Source organism: Oncorhynchus gorbuscha, linkage group LG20 (assembly GCF_021184085.1).
Source record: "Oncorhynchus gorbuscha isolate QuinsamMale2020 ecotype Even-year linkage group LG20, OgorEven_v1.0, whole genome shotgun sequence".
Taxonomy (NCBI): domain Eukaryota; kingdom Metazoa; phylum Chordata; class Actinopteri; order Salmoniformes; family Salmonidae; genus Oncorhynchus; species Oncorhynchus gorbuscha.
This window is the reverse complement of record NC_060192.1, coordinates 42,361,849-42,378,152: the sequence shown is the minus strand read 5'-3', so window position 1 is coordinate 42,378,152 and position 16,304 is coordinate 42,361,849. Positions and strand designations below refer to the sequence as shown.

Sequence of the window (16,304 nt, the reverse complement as noted above, 5' to 3'; positions counted from 1 at the left end):
AGAACCCTATTCCCTATATAGTGCACTACTTTAGACCAGAGCCCTATGGAACCCTATTCCCTATATAGTGCACTACTTTAGACCAGAGCCCTATGGCACCCTATCCCCTATATATAGTGCACTACTTTAGACCAGAGCCCTATAGAACCCTATTCCCTATATAGTGCACTACTTTAGACCAGAGCCCTATGGCACCCTATCCCCTATATATAGTGCACTACTTTAGACCAGAGCCCTATAGAACCCTATTCCCTATATAGTGCACTACTTTAGACCAGAGCCCTATAGAACCCTATTCCCTATATAGTGCACTACTTTAGACCAGAGCCCTATAGAACCCTATTCCCTATATAGTGCACTACTTTAGACCAGAGACCTATGGCACCCTATTCCCTATATAGTGCCCTACTTTAGACCAGAGCCCTATAGAACCCTATTCCCTATATAGTGCCCTACTTTAGACCAGAGCCCTATAGAACCCTATTCCCTATATAGTGCACTACTTTAGACCAGAGCCCTATGGAACCCTATTCCCTATATAGTGCACTACTTTAGACCAGAGACCTATGGCACCCTATTCCCTATATAGTGCCCTACTTTAGACCAGAGCCCTATAGAACCCTATTCCCTATATAGTGCCCTACTTTAGACCAGAGCCCTATGGAACCCTATTCCCTATATAGTGCCCTACTTTAGACCAGAGCCCTATAGAACCCTATTCCCTATATAGTACACTACTTTAGACCAGAGCCCTATAGAACCCTATTCCCTATATAGTGCCCTACTTTAGACCAGAGCCCTATTCCCTATATAGTGCACTACTTTAGACCAGAGCCCTATAGAACCCTATTCCCTATATAGTGCCCTACTTTAGACCAGAGCCCTATAGAACCCTATTCCCTATATAGTGCACTACTTTAGACCAGAGCCCTATAGAACCCTATTCCCTATATAGTGTACTACTTTAGACCAGAGACCTATAGAACCCTATTCCCTATATAGTGCACTACTTTAGACCAGAGCCCTATAGAACCCTATTCCCTATATAGTGCACTACTTTAGACCAGAGCCCTATAGAACCCTATTCCCTATATAGTGCACTACTTTAGACCAGAGACCTATGGCACCCTATTCCCTATATAGTGCCCTACTTTAGACCAGAGCCCTATAGAACCCTATTCCCTATATAGTGCCCTACTTTAGACCAGAGCCCTATAGAACCCTATTCCCTATATAGGTCACTACTTTAGACCAGAGCCCTATGGAACCCTATTCCCTATATAGTGCACTACTTTAGACCAGAGACCTATGGCACCCTATTCCCTATATAGTCCCCTACTTTAGACCAGAGCCCTATAGAACCCTATTCCCTATATAGTGCCCTACTTTAGACCAGAGCCCTATAGAACCCTATTCCCTATATAGTGCCCTACTTTAGACCAGAGCCCTATAGAACCCTATTCCCTATATAGTGCCCTACTTTAGACCAGAGCCCTATGGAACCCTATTCCCTATATAGTGCCCTACTTTAGACCAGAGCCCTATAGAACCCTATTCCCTATATAGTACACTACTTTAGACCAGAGCCCTATAGAACCCTATTCCCTATATAGTGCCCTACTTTAGACCAGAGCCCTATTCCCTATATAGTGCACTACTTTAGACCAGAGCCCTATAGAACCCTATTCCCTATATAGTGCCCTACTTTAGACCAGAGCCCTATAGAACCCTATTCCCTATATAGTGCACTACTTTAGACCAGAGCCCTATAGAACCCTATTCCCTATATAGTGCACTACTTTAGACCAGAGACCTATAGAACCCTATTCCCTATATAGTGCACTACTTTAGACCAGAGCCCTATAGAACCCTATTCCCTATATAGTGCCCTACTTTAGACCAGAGCCCTATAGAACCCTATTCCCTATATAGTGCACTACTTTAGACCAGAGCCCTATGGTACCCTATTCCCTATATAGTGCACTACTTTAGACCAGAGACCTATAGAACCCTATTCCCTATATAGTGCACTACTTTAGACCAGAGCCCTATAGAACCCTATTCCCTATATAGTGCCCTACTTTAGACCAGAGCCCTATAGAACCCTATTCCCTATATAGTGCACTACTTTAGACCAGAGACCTATAGAACCCTATTCCCTATATAGTGCACTACTTTAGACCAGAGCCCTATAGAACCCTATTCCCTATATAGTGCCCTACTTTAGACCAGAGCCCTATGGTACCCTATTCCCTATATAGTGCACTACTTTAGACCAGAGACCTATAGAACCCTATTCCCTATATAGTGCACTACTTTAGACCAGAGCCCTATAGAACCCTATTCCCTATATAGTGCCCTACTTTAGACCAGAGCCCTATAGAACCCTATTCCCTATATAGTGCACTACTTTAGACCAGAGCCCTATGGTACCCTATTCCCTATATAGTGCACTACTTTAGACCAGAGACCTATAGAACCCTATTCCCTATATAGTGCACTACTTTAGACCAGAGCCCTATAGAACCCTATTCCCTATATAGTGCACTACTTTAGACCAGAGCCCTATAGAACCCTATTCCCTATATAGTGCACTACTTTAGTCCAGAGCCCTATGGTACCCTATTCCCTATATAGTGCACTACTTTAGACCAGAGCCCTATAGAACCCTATTCCCTATATAGTGCACTACTTTAGACCAGAGCCCTATAGAACCCTATTCCCTATATAGTGCACTACTTTAGTCCAGAGCCCTATGGTACCCTATTCCCTATATAGTGCACTACTTTAGACCAGAGCCCTATAGAACCCTATTCCCTATATAGTGCACTACTTTAGTCCAGAGCCCTATGGTACCCTATTCCCTATATAGTGCACTACTTTAGTCCAGAGCCCTATGGTACCCTATTCCCTATATAGTGCACTACTTTAGACCAGAGCCCTATAGAACCCTATTCCCTATATAGTGCACTACTTTAGACCAGAGCCCTATAGAACCCTATTCCCTATATAGTGCACTACTTTAGTCCAGAGCCCTATGGTACCCTATTCCCTATATAGTGCACTACTTTAGACCAGAGCCCTATGGTACCCTGTTCCCTATATAGTACACTACTATAGACCAGAGCCCTATTCCCTATATAGTACACTACTATAGACCAGAGCCCTATTCCCTATATAGTGGTACTACTTTAGACCAGAGCCCTATAGAGCCCTATTCCCTATATAGTGCACTACTTTAGTCCAGAGCCCTATTCCCTATATAGTGCACTACTTTAGTCCAGAGCCCTATTCCCTATATAGTGCACTACTTTAGACCAGAGCCCTATAGAGCCCTATTCCCTATATAGTGCACTACTTTAGACCAGAGCCCTATGGTATCATGGGTCCATTTGAGAGGTATGCTTGGCTTACTGTTGACTGGTTCCTAGATCACAACACCTCTGATTCATCTCAGTAAGGTAGGGCCCTTTAAAGGTAGGGCCCGTTAAAGGTAGGGCCCTTTAAAGGTAGGGCCCTTTAAAGGTAGGGCCCTTTAAAGGTAGGGCCCTTTAATAAAGGTAGGGCCCTTTAATAAAGGTAGGGCCCTTTAATAAAGGTAGGGCCCTTTAATAAAGGTAGGGCCCTTTAATAAAGGTAGGGCCCTTTAATAAAGGTAGGGCCCTTTAAAGGTAGGGCCCTTTAATAAAGGTAGGGCCCTTTAAAAGGTAAAGGTAGGGCCCTTTAATAAAGGTAGGGCCCTTTAAAGGTAGGGCCCTTTAAAGGTAGGGCCCTTTAATAAAGGTAGGGCCCTTTAAAGGTAGGGCCCTTTAATAAAGGTAGGGCCCTTTAATAAAGGTAGGGCCCTTTAATAAAGGTAGGGCCCTTTAAAAAGGGCCCTTTAATAAAGGTAGGGCCCTTTAATAAAGGTAGGGCCCTTTAATAAAGGTAGGGCCTCTTTAATAAAGGTAGGGCCCTTTAATAAAGGTAGGGCCCTTTAATAAAGGTAGGGCCCTTTAATAAAGGTAGGGCCCTTTAAAGGTAGGGCCCTTTAATAAAGGTAGGGCCCTTTAATAAAGGTAGGGCCCTTTAATAAAGGTAGGGCCCTTTAATAAAGGTAGGGCCCTTTAATAAAGGGGTAGCCCTTTAAAAAGGTAGGGCCCTTTAAAGGTAGGGCCCCTTAATAAAGGTAGGGCCCTTTAATAAAGGTAGGGCCCTTTAATAAAGGTAGGGCCTCTTTAATAAAGGTAGCGCCCTTTAATAAAGGTAGGGCCCTTTAATAAAGGTAGGGCCCTTTAAAATCATTTACATTTTTTTGACTGATTCCATTTGATAGTTCAATACATCTAGTATACAATAGGTCTAGTTGATTTCCTGCTTAGTTCAATAGGTCTAGTATACAATAGGTCTAGTTGATTTCCTGCTTAGTTCAATAGGTCTAGTTGACTCCCTGCTTAGTTCAATAGGTCTAGTTGATTTCCTGCTTAGTTCAATAGGTCTAGTTGACTTCCTGCTTAGTTCAATAGGTCTAGTTGACTCCCTGCTTAGTTCAATAGGTCTAGTTGATTTCCTGCTTAGTTCAATAGGTCTAGTTGATTTCCTGCTTAGTTCAATAGGTCTAGTTGATTTCCTGCTTAGTTCAATAGGTCTAGTTGATTCCCTGCTTAGTTCAATAGGTCTAGTTGATTTCCTGCTTAGTTCAATAGGTCTAGTTGATTCCCTGCTTAGTTCAATAGGTCTGTCTAGTTGGTTTCCTGCTTAGTTCAATAGGTCTAGTTGATTCCCTTAGTTCAAAGCATTTTAATCAAATAAAATGTATTTATATAGCCCTTCTTACATCAGCTGATATCTCAAAGTGCTGTACAGAAACCCAGCCTAAAACCCCAAACAGCAAGCAAGGCAGGTGTAGAAGCACGGTGGCTAGGGAAAACTCCCTAGAAAGGCCAGAACCTAGGAAGAAACCTAGAGAGGAACCAGGCTATGTGGGGTGGCCAGTCCTCTTCTGGCTGTGCCGGGTGGAGATTATAACAGAACCTGGCCAAGATGTTCAAATGTTCATAAATGACCAGCAGGGTCAAATAATAATAATCACAGTAGTTGTAGAGGGTGCAGCAAGTCAGCACCTCAGGAGTAAATGTCAGTTGAATTTTCATAGCCGATCATTCAGAATATCTCTACCGCTCCTGCTGTCTCTAGAGAGTTGAAAACAGCAGGTCTGGGACAGGTTGCACGTCCGGTGAACAGGTCAGGATTCCATAGCCGCAGGCAGAACAGTTGAAACTGGAGCAGCAGCACGGCCAGGTGGACTGGGGACATCAAGGAGTCATCATGTCAGGTAGTCCTGAGGCATGGTCCTCGGCTCAGGTCCTCCTCCGAGAGAGAGAAAGAAAGAGAGAATTAGAGAGAGCATACTTAAATTCACACAGGACACCGGATAAGACAGGAGAAGTACTCCAGATATAACAAACTGACCCTAGCCCCCCGACACATAAACTACTGCAACATAAACACTGGAGGCTGAGACACGAAGGGTCAGGAGACACTGTGGCCCCATCCGATGATACCCCCGGACAGGGCCAAACAGGAAGGATATAACCCCACCCACTTTGCCAAAGCACAGCCCCCACACCACTAGAGGGATATCTTCAACCACCAACTTACCATCCTGAGACAAGGCCGAGTCTCAATTCATTTTTTGGGGTCTGGATTCTGTGATTCAGTCCTCGTTCTCCACAAGGTGTATTTTATAGGGCCCTATAAAAAATAGAGGTCCCAAATGTCTCCCTATTCCCTATATAGTGAATTACTTCTGACTAGGGTCTCGCGTCACTGTCCCCTGTGGTTCTGGCTTGCTGGCTGAAGAGGGTGTTGCTAGGCTACGGTTGCTAGCGTTCTGGCTTGCTGGCTGAAGGGGGGTTGCTAGGCTATGGTTGCTAGCGTTCTGGCTTGCTGGCTGAAGGGGGTGTTGCTAGGCTACGGTTGCTAGTGTTCAGGCTTGCTGGCTGAAGGGGGGTTGCTAGGCTACGGTTGCTAGCGTTCTGGCTTGCTGGCTGAAGGGGGGTTGCTAGGCTAAGGTTGCTAGCGTTCTTGCTTGCTGGCTGAAGGGGGGTTGCTAGCGTTCTGGCTTGCTGGCTGAAGGGGGGTTGCTAGGCTACGGTTGCTAGCGTTCTGGCTGCTTGCTGCTTGCTCACACTCTCTCTCACTTTTAATGCACAAGAAATATAGTTAAAAGAAAATGGAACATGATAGCCTACTGTTAGGAGTTGTCTTCTAGCCTGGTCCCAGATCTGTTTGTGTTGTCTTGCCAACTCCAATTGCTGTCATTGTCAAACACATCTGGGACCCAGGCTAGTTGTCTCGTTGCCTGAAATCCATACCACGGAGTGGAATGTTGGCACAAAAACAAATATCTGGTACCAGGCTAACTGTGTTATTAATCTTGATGTCTTACTCTGTCTCCAGGCTACGCCAGACCTGCCAATCAACAACAGCACCCTGTCACAGGTGTCAACTCCACAGCCCTCCCATCTCCTCTCGGCTCCCCCACAGTCCCTCCCGTGCCCTCCCCCTCTCACCCCACTCCCACCACCCCCATCACCCCTGTGTTCCCTGGTAAGGTCCCCTCCCAGAACCCTCTAGCCCCCTCTCCCTCCCCCGCCCCTCTCCCTCCGTCATCAAAGGGGTCCCCTCCCATCCGGTTCCCCCATCTGCCCCCCACCACCCCCTCCGTCATTAAGGCCCACACCCCTCAGCTACCCCCTGTGGCACCCCCGGTCCCCACCACCCAGGGCGTTCTCCCCCTCTCCCTTCCATGCTGGTGCCTCTCGGTCAGACACCCCTACCCCAAGGACCCCCTCCCTGACCCCCTCCCTCAGGGTACCTCCATGGGTCTCCCGCAGTACAACCCCCAGACAGGCCCTGCCTTCCCTGGCCTGCCCGCATACCAGACCACCCCGTCTGGGTCGGTGATCCGCAGCTATCCTCCCTCCTCCTCCTCGGCCCCCAGCCCCAAGCCCTCCCCAGCCCTGTCCGGCCAGGCCCAAGCATCCTTCTACAGCGAGCAGCACCGCGGCCCACTGGCTAGGACAGGAGGGGGGACAGGCAGTGGCAGTAACAGCCCAGTCCCCTCTGCCTTTAAAGGCCCTTCACGTGCGGTGACTCCCTCCCTCAGCTCTCTGGTGATGCCTGGCGGATCAGCGGCCTTAGCCCGCTCCCTGGGTCTGTCCCACACCTCTTCTTCTCCCCAGGGCTCCCTACCCAGCCCTGCTGCTATGGCCAGCCTCCAGGCCCTCTCCTCCAGCCCGGCTCCCCCTCACTACCCCGGCCTCTCCCCCTTCCCCTCCTCCCTGTCCTCCTCTTCACCCTTCCCTCCATCCTCCTCCCTGTCCTCCATGACCCCCACCTCCCACCCCCAGACCTCCATGGCCTACCCAGGCCTGTCTCACAGCGTAGCCACAAGCGGAGCCTCTCCCTTTGGGATGGGTCTGACCACCAGCCCATCTATCTTCCCAGGGCTGGTTCCAGGGCCCAGTCCTGGGGGGTTCTCAGGATTTGGAGGTTCAGGAGGACCTGGGGCGGGGAGCCCCGTCCTGTCTTCCTTCATGGGTGCCGGGGTGTCCGTAGCAACCGTAGCCCCTCTCCATTCGGCGGCCGTGGCAGCAGGAGTTCCATCCTCCTCTCCCGTTCTACCTGGCTTTGCCTCTGCCTTCAGCTCCAACTTCCAGCCTGGGTGAGAGAGAGTGAGTGTGAGAGAGAGAGAGAGAGAGAGAGAGTGAGAGAGTGAGTGAGAGAGAGTGAGTGTGAGAGAGTGAGTGTGAGAGAGTGAGTGTGAGAGAGAGAGAGAGAGTGAGTGTGAGAGAGAGAGAGAGAGTGAGTGTGAGAGAGAGAGAGTGAGTGTGAGTGTGAGAGAGTGTGAGTGTGAGAGTGAGTGTGAGAGTGAGTGTGAGACACAGAGAGAGAGACACAGAGAGAGAGACACAGAGAGAGAGACACAGAGAGAGAGACACAGAGAGAGAGACAGAGACAGAGAGACACAGAGAGAGAGACACACAGAGAGACACACAGAGAGAGACACACAGAGAGACACACAGAGAGACACACAGAGAGACACACAGAGAGACACACAGAGAGACACACAGAGAGAGACACAGAGAGAGACACAGAGAGACACAGAGAGAGAGAGACACAGAGAGAGAGAGACACAGAGAGAGAGAGACACAGAGAGACACAGAGAGACACAGAGAGACACAGAGAGAGAGAGACACAAAGAGACACAGAGAGAGACACAGAGAGAGACACAGAGAGCGTCTGCCTGCATGCCAGTTTGTACGTATGTCAGCATTGTGACCGATTGGAGAATGTGATTACATTTCTAGATGAATACAGTTGGAGAATGTGATTACATTTCTAGATGAATACAGTTGGAGAATGTGATTACATTTCTAGATGAATACAGTTGGAGAATGTGATTACATTTCTAGATGAATACAGTTGGAGAATGTGATTACATTTCTAGATGAATACAGTTGGAGAATGTGATTACATTTCTAGATGAATACAGTTGGAGAATGTGATTACATGTCTAGATGAATACAGTTGGAGAATGTGAAAAATGAAAATGTCCCTTGCTGCTATAGATAAAACCCTCATCTCAAAACTCTGGTCCAAGTGATTGAAACTCGTCCAACATCTCATTCCAAAATCATGGGCATTAATATGGAGTTGGTCCCCCCCCTTCACTGCTGTAACAGCAATGGTCAGTCTCTAGTACTGTATCAGTAATGGGTCAGTCTATAATACTGTATCAGTAGAAGGGTCAGTCTATAGTACTGTATCAGTAGGTGGGACATTCTATAATACTGTATCAGTAGATGGGTCAGTCTGTAGTACTGTATCAGTAGATGGGACAGTCTATAGTACTGTATCAGTAGATGGGTCAGTCTGTAGTACTGTATCAGTAGATGGGTCAGTCTATAATACTGTATCAGTAGATGGGTCAGTCTATAGTACTGTATCAGTAGATGGGTCAGTCTATAGTACTGTATCAGTAGATGGGTCAGTCTATAGTACTGTATCAGTAGATGGGTCAGTCTATAGTACTGTATCAGTAGATGGGTCAGTCTATAGTACTGTATCAGTAGATGGGTCAGTCTATAGTACTGTATCAGTAGATGGGTCAGTCTATAGTACTGTATCAGTAGATGGGTCAGTCTATAGTACTGTATCAGTAGATGGGTCAGTCTATAATACTGTATCAGTAGATGGGTCAGTCTATAATACTGTATCAGTAGATGGGTCAGTCTATAGTACTGTATCAGTAGATGGTTCAGTCTATAATACTGTATCAGTAGATGGGTCAGTCTATAGTACTGTATCAGTAGATGGGTCAGTCTATAGTACTGTATCAGTAGATGGGTCAGTCTGTAGTACTGTATCAGTAGATGGGTCAGTCTGTAGTACTGTATCAGTAGATGGGTCAGTCTGTAATACTGTATCAGTAGATGGGTCAGTCTGTAGTACTGTATCAGTAGATGGGTCAGTCTGTAATACTGTATCAGTAGATGGGTCAGTCTGTAGTACTGTATCAGTAGATGGGTCAGTCTATAGTACTGTATCAGTAGATGGGTCAGTCTATAATACTGTATCAGTAGATGGGTCAGTCTAGTACTCTATCAGAGGCACAATTATTTCGACTATATACCATACATGGAGTTTGTCACAACTGGCACCCTATTGGCTATATAGGGCACTACTATACCCATGTGACCTGGTCATAAGTAGTACACTCTAAACTTTAGAGTCTAAAGGGTACCATTTGGGCCTCACACAGAGTGGCTTACAAGTCATATCTACTACTTGTTACAGGTAGATTTTCCATTAGGTCTTTTATCACGTCATTAGTATAACAGTGGCCGAAGTCCTCTGTTTTATAACAGCATTTAGTAAGCAGTCATGGTTTATGATGCTAGTCCATCTCCTGTTTCTGTAGTGAGAGCTTGAAACGACACCTTGGACAGGATGCTAGTCCATCTCCTGTTTCTGTAGTGAGAGCTTGAAACGACACCTTGGACAGGATGCTAGTCTATCTCCTGTTTCTGTAGTGAGAGCTTGAAACGACACCTTGGACAGGATGCTAGTCTATCTCCTGTTTCTGTAGTGAGAGCTTGAAACGACACCTTGGACAGGATGCTAGTCTATCTCCTGTTTCTGTAGTGAGAGCTTGAAACGACACCTTGGACAGGATGCTAGTCTATCTCCTGTTTCTGTAGTGAGAGCTTGAAACGACACCTTGGACAGGATGCTAGTCTATCTCCTGTTTCTGTAGTGAGAGCTTGAAACGACACCTTGGACAGGATGCTAGTCTATCTCCTGTTTCTGTAGTGAGAGCTTGAAACGACACCCCTCGGGACAGGATGCTAGTCCATCTCCTGTTTCTGTAGTGAGAGCTTGAAACGACACCTTGGACAGGATGCTAGTCCATCTCCTGTTTCTGTAGTGAGAGCTTGAAACGACACCTTGGACAGGATGCTAGTCTATCTCCTGTTTCTGTAGTGAGAGCTTGAAACGACACCTTGGACAGGATGCTAGTCTATCTCCTGTTTCTGTAGTGAGAGCTTGAAACGACACCCCTCGGGACAGGATGCTAGTCTATCTCCTGTTTCTGTAGTGAGAGCTTGAAACGACACCCCTCGGGACAGGATGCTAGTCTATCTCCTGTTTCTGTAGTGAGAGCTTGAAACGACACCCCTCGGGACAGGATGCTAGTCCATCTCCTGTTTCTGTAGTGAGAGCTTGAAACGACACCTTGGACAGGATGCTAGTCCATCTCCTGTTTCTGTAGTGAGAGCTTGAAACGACACCCCTCGGGACAGGATGCTAGTCTATCTCCTGTTTCTGTAGTGAGAGCTTGAAACGACACCTTGGACAGGATGCTAGTCCATCTCCTGTTTCTGTAGTGAGAGCTTGAAACGACACCTTGGACAGGATGCTAGTCCATCTCCTGTTTCTGTAGTGAGAGCTTGAAACGACACCTTGGACAGGATGCTAGTCTATCTCCTGTTTCTGTAGTGAGAGCTTGAAACGACACCCCTCGGGACAGGATGCTAGTCTATCTCCTGTTTCTGTAGTGAGAGCTTGAAACGACACCCCTCGGGACAGGATGCTAGTCTATCTCCTGTTTCTGTAGTGAGAGCTTGAAACGACACCCCTCGGGACAGGATGCTAGTCCATCTCCTGTTTCTGTAGTGAGAGCTTGAAACGACACCTTGGACAGGATGCTAGTCTATCTCCTGTTTCTGTAGTGAGAGCTTGAAACGACACCTTGGACAGGATGCTAGTCCATCTCCTGTTTCTGTAGTGAGAGCTTGAAACGACACCCCTCGGGACAGGATGCTAGTCCATCTCCTGTTTCTGTAGTGAGAGCTTGAAACGACACCTTGGACAGGATGCTAGTCTATCTCCTGTTTCTGTAGTGAGAGCTTGAAACGACACCCCTCGGGACAGGATGCTAGTCTATCTCCTGTTTCTGTAGTGAGAGCTTGAAACGACACCCCTCGGGACAGGATGCTAGTCTATCTCCTGTTTCTGTAGTGAGAGCTTGAAACGACACCTTGGACAGGATGCTAGTCTATCTCCTGTTTCTGTAGTGAGAGCTTGAAACGACACCTTGGACAGGATGCTAGTTTATCTCCTGTTTCTGTAGTGAGAGCTTGAAACGACACCCCTCGGGACAGGATGCTAGTCTATCTCCTGTTTCTGTAGTGAGAGCTTGAAACGACACCTTGGACAGGATGCTAGTCTATCTCCTGTTTCTGTAGTGAGAGCTTGAAACGACACCTTGGACAGGATGCTAGTCCATCTCCTGTTTCTGTAGTGAGAGCTTGAAACGACACCTTGGACAGGATGCTAGTCTATCTCCTGTTTCTGTAGTGAGAGCTTGAAACGACACCTTGGACAGGATGCTAGTCTATCTCCTGTTTCTGTAGTGAGAGCTTGAAACGACACCTTGGACAGGATGCTAGTCTATCTCCTGTTTCTGTAGTGAGAGCTTGAAACGACACCTTGGACAGGATGCTAGTCCATCTCCTGTTTCTGTAGTGAGAGCTTGAAACGACACCCCTCGGGACAGGATGCTAGTCTATCTCCTGTTTCTGTAGTGAGAGCTTGATGTAAAACAACACCTTGGACAGGATGCTAGTCTATCTCCTCTTTCTGTAGTGAGAGCTTGAAACGACACCCCTCGGGACAGGATGCTAGTCTATCTCCTGTTTCTGTAGTGAGAGCTTGAAACGACACCCCTCGGGACAGGATGCTAGTCTATCTCCTGTTTCTGTAGTGAGAGCTTGAAACGACACCCCTCGGGACAGGATGCTAGTCCATCTCCTGTTTCTGTAGTGAGAGCTTGAAACGACACCTTGGACAGGATGCTAGTCTATCTCCTGTTTCTGTAGTGAGAGCTTGAAACGACACCTTGGACAGGATGCTAGTCCATCTCCTGTTTCTGTAGTGAGAGCTTGAAACGACACCTTGGACAGGATGCTAGTCTATCTCCTGTTTCTGTAGTGAGAGCTTGAAACGACACCTTGGACAGGATGCTAGTCTATCTCCTGTTTCTGTAGTGAGAGCTTGAAACGACACCTTGGACAGGATGCTAGTCCATCTCCTGTTTCTGTAGTGAGAGCTTGAAACGACACCTTGGACAGGATGCTAGTCTATCTCCTGTTTCTGTAGTGAGAGCTTGAAACGACACCTTGGACAGGATGCTAGTCTATCTCCTGTTTCTGTAGTGAGAGCTTGAAACGACACCTTGGACAGGATGCTAGTCCATCTCCTGTTTCTGTAGTGAGAGCTTGAAACGACACCTTGGACAGGATGCTAGTCTATCTCCTGTTTCTGTAGTGAGAGCTTGAAACGACACCTTGGACAGGATGCTAGTCCATCTCCTGTTTCTGTAGTGAGAGCTTGAAACGACACCTTGGACAGGATGCTAGTCCATCTCCTGTTTCTGTAGTGAGAGCTTGAAACGACACCTTGGACAGGATGCTAGTCTATCTCCTGTTTCTGTAGTGAGAGCTTGATGTAAAACGACACCTTGGACAGGATGCTAGTCTATCTCCTGTTTCTGTAGTGAGAGCTTGATGTAAAACGACACCCCTTGGACATGATGCTAGTCCTTCTCAAGGCCTTACCCTCAATCACCTTCATGCTGAATTCCAAGCAGTATCTTATTTGCACGTTGGAAAAGTACAGCTCCTCCTCTACAACAGTATTTGGTTCTCGTTTAGGTCCAATTTATATTTTTTCATAGTTTAACTTAAAATATAGATGACATGGTCGAAAGTGTGTGGACACCTGCTCATCGAACATCTCATTCCAAAATCATGAGTATTTAATATGGAGTTGGTCCCCCCCTTCACTGCTATAACAGCCTCCACTCATATGGGAAGGCTTTCCATTACAATATAGATAATAGCACCACAGAACAAGCAAGACATAGCAACATAGGACAAGCAAGACATAGCATACAGACAGAGCAACATAGAACAAAAAGCAGCAAAACAAAATTCATAAAAGCAACAAAGTGTTTCCACACCTCACAAGCTACAGACAACAGACAACATGGAAAGCGGCAACACACAGCTAGGGACCATGTTCACAAATCTGATTGACCTTTAGCCAGGTCTTCAAGCATTTTGTGAAAGTGTGATATGTGGTGCAGTTATGTGTGTCTGATGGCAGTGTATTCCAGACATGGGAAGCTCTCACAGAGAATGCAGATTTACTAAAGGTGCTTTTCCTTAGGGGAACTATACAGTCACCTCTCGTGGCAGACCTTGTGGATCTGCTGCCATATGTCTGGGTTTTCTGTTTAACAAAAATATTGAGTGGAGGGGGAGCCAGGCCATTAAGGATCTTGAATACAAGACATGCGTCGGTGTATTGCACAAGATTTTCCCAACTCAAGAGCTCATGCTTTCTAAGGATGTGACAATGATGATGGCTATTGGGCTTCCTATCAAGCACTTTGAGAGCCTGTTTGTAGACAGACTGAATAGGTTTTAATGTTGTACAGCAAGCTTGGGCCCAACTATTCAAGCAGTATGTTAAGTGGGGGAGTATCATAGAATTGAAGTACAGTTTTGCTACCTCTGTACTCAAACAATTTCGTATAAATCGGAAATTAGCTAGGTTGAATTTGGTTATTTGAATTACCTTTTTCACATGCTTTTTAAAAGAGAGGTTGGAATCAAGTATGATGCCAAGGTACTTAAAATCGGATACCACCTGGAGCTTCTCCCCTGACACAGACATCTGGCTCAGTAGCATATGTTGCCCTCTTTGTGAAGAACATGCAAACAGTTTTATTCACATTGAGATGCAAACACGAGTCACTGAGCCACTTTGTAACCTGGACCATTACAGTAGTGAGTTCTTGTGCAGCTTGTTGTTTGCTCTTTGCACATATATCACTGTATCATCTGCATACATTTGAACTTCAGACCCAGTACAGACAGAAGGCAGATCATTAATGTACAGGCTGAACAGGAGGGGCCCCAGTATTGACCCTTGGGGCACGCCCACATCATAGCTATGAGTGGGCGACAGCTCATTGCTCACTCTGACACACTGAGTTCTGCCTTCAAGGTATGATTTCATCCATCTCAAGGCATCGGGGGAAAAGTTGAACTTGGACAATTTTGTGATGAGAATCTCATGGTTAACAGTATCAAAAGCCTTCCTTAGGTCCAGAAACACAGCCCCAACAGCACCCCCGTTGTCCATCTTGGACTTCACATTTTCCAGAAGAAAGCAGTTGGCCGTTTCTGTGGAGTGTTTCGCTCTGAAGCCAAACTGCATGGAGCGTAATGTGAAGGGGCTGTTGTTGAGGTGGGCAATCAGTTGTTCTGCTACACACTTTTCAACAACCTTTGACACCACAGGTAGTATACTAATGGGCCTGTAGTTACTCACGTCAGCAGGGTCGCCTGATTTAAAGATGGCCGTTATTATGGCCGACTTCCATACCCTTGGAAACACACCGAGACCAATAGTTGTGTTGATGACCTTAGTAATGGGGCCAATGAGTGACTCTTTGTAGTTTTTAAGAAAGGTAGAGTCCATCCCAAACACATCTTTGGCTTTAGAGTTCTTTAGTGAGCTAATCACCTTGTTCACCTTTGACTCAGAAACCTCCCTTATGATGAAGACAGGTTGAGTGTCATTCACTAGCACTGAGCCCAAGAAACCAGTGGAGGGGTTCTGTGTCAGTACCCTGACAGAGTCAATAAAGTAGGAATTGAAGGCTGTTGCTATTTCGACTGCATCCTGTGTTAGATTGTTATTCACCATGATTTCTAGTCTTTTTGCAGTGTTACTATGATCTTTCCCTGTTAACTTTTTTAGATTCTCCCATATCAATTTAGAATTTCCCTTTGCTTCACCAATTATGTTAATAAAAAAGTTTGCCTTGGCCTGTCTGATTTCTTTCATCACCTTATTTCTCAACATGGTAAACCTACGTCTGTCATGCTCTAATTTAGATTTTAGGGCTGTTTTTAGAGCATAATCTCGTTCTTTCATCAATTTCCAGATTTCTCCATTTAGCCAAGGAAGAGTGCTCTTTTGGTCAGGTTTGGATTTGATTTTCTTTAGGAAGCCATTTATTGTAGTCTGGATTGTGGATAGAAAAACCTGACTTATCAGCTTCCACGTCTGTATAGGACAAGAGATCATTCCAGTTTATTCCCTTAATTGCTTTTTCAAAATATTTTAATTCACTCTTAGGTATTCTGAGTTGATCCGGCTTTCTAACAGTAGAGAGGTTAAACCTGCTCTTAGACAGCTTTCTGGCTATAAGTGTCAGATTATGATCAGACAGTCCAGTAACCATATTGAAGGATGTAGTCACTCTCTCTGGTTTATTACTGAACACCAAATCGATCTGTGTTTTAGAGCAACAAGTCACCCTGGTTGGCCCTTTAACTAGCTGCGTAAGGTCAAAGGTATTAGTGATCCGTTTGAGCGTTTTCCTACAACACTTGTCTTCATAATTAATGTAAAAAATCTCCCATTAAGATGACCTCTTTCCCAAAATCACATTCCCTAAGCATGGTATTAAACTGATCAAAAAAACACACTTTTGATGGAAGGTGGCCTATACATTCCAATGAGGGTAAAAGACATTTGGGGAGACGGTGTAACGTTCAGGCCGATACATTCTAGTTCATTATCACATGACCACTCAATTTGTTTACATCAGATATGTTCTTTAATGTAAATCATCAGACCCCCTCCTCTCACTCCTCTTCCTTCAATCCCGTCTCTCC

At 46.0% G+C, this 16,304-nt stretch overlaps 1 protein-coding gene across 1 annotated transcript in view; it reads left to right on the top strand.

The window, feature by feature from the left end:
• proser1 (proline and serine rich 1) overlaps window positions 1-16,304 on the top strand; it is a 42,831-nt gene that overhangs the window by 19,701 nt on the left and 6,826 nt on the right. Inside the window, 1 exon segment of the mRNA XM_046318204.1 lies at window positions 6,442-7,708. Within this exon segment, the coding sequence (XP_046174160.1) occupies window positions 6,442-7,708 (1,267 nt within the window).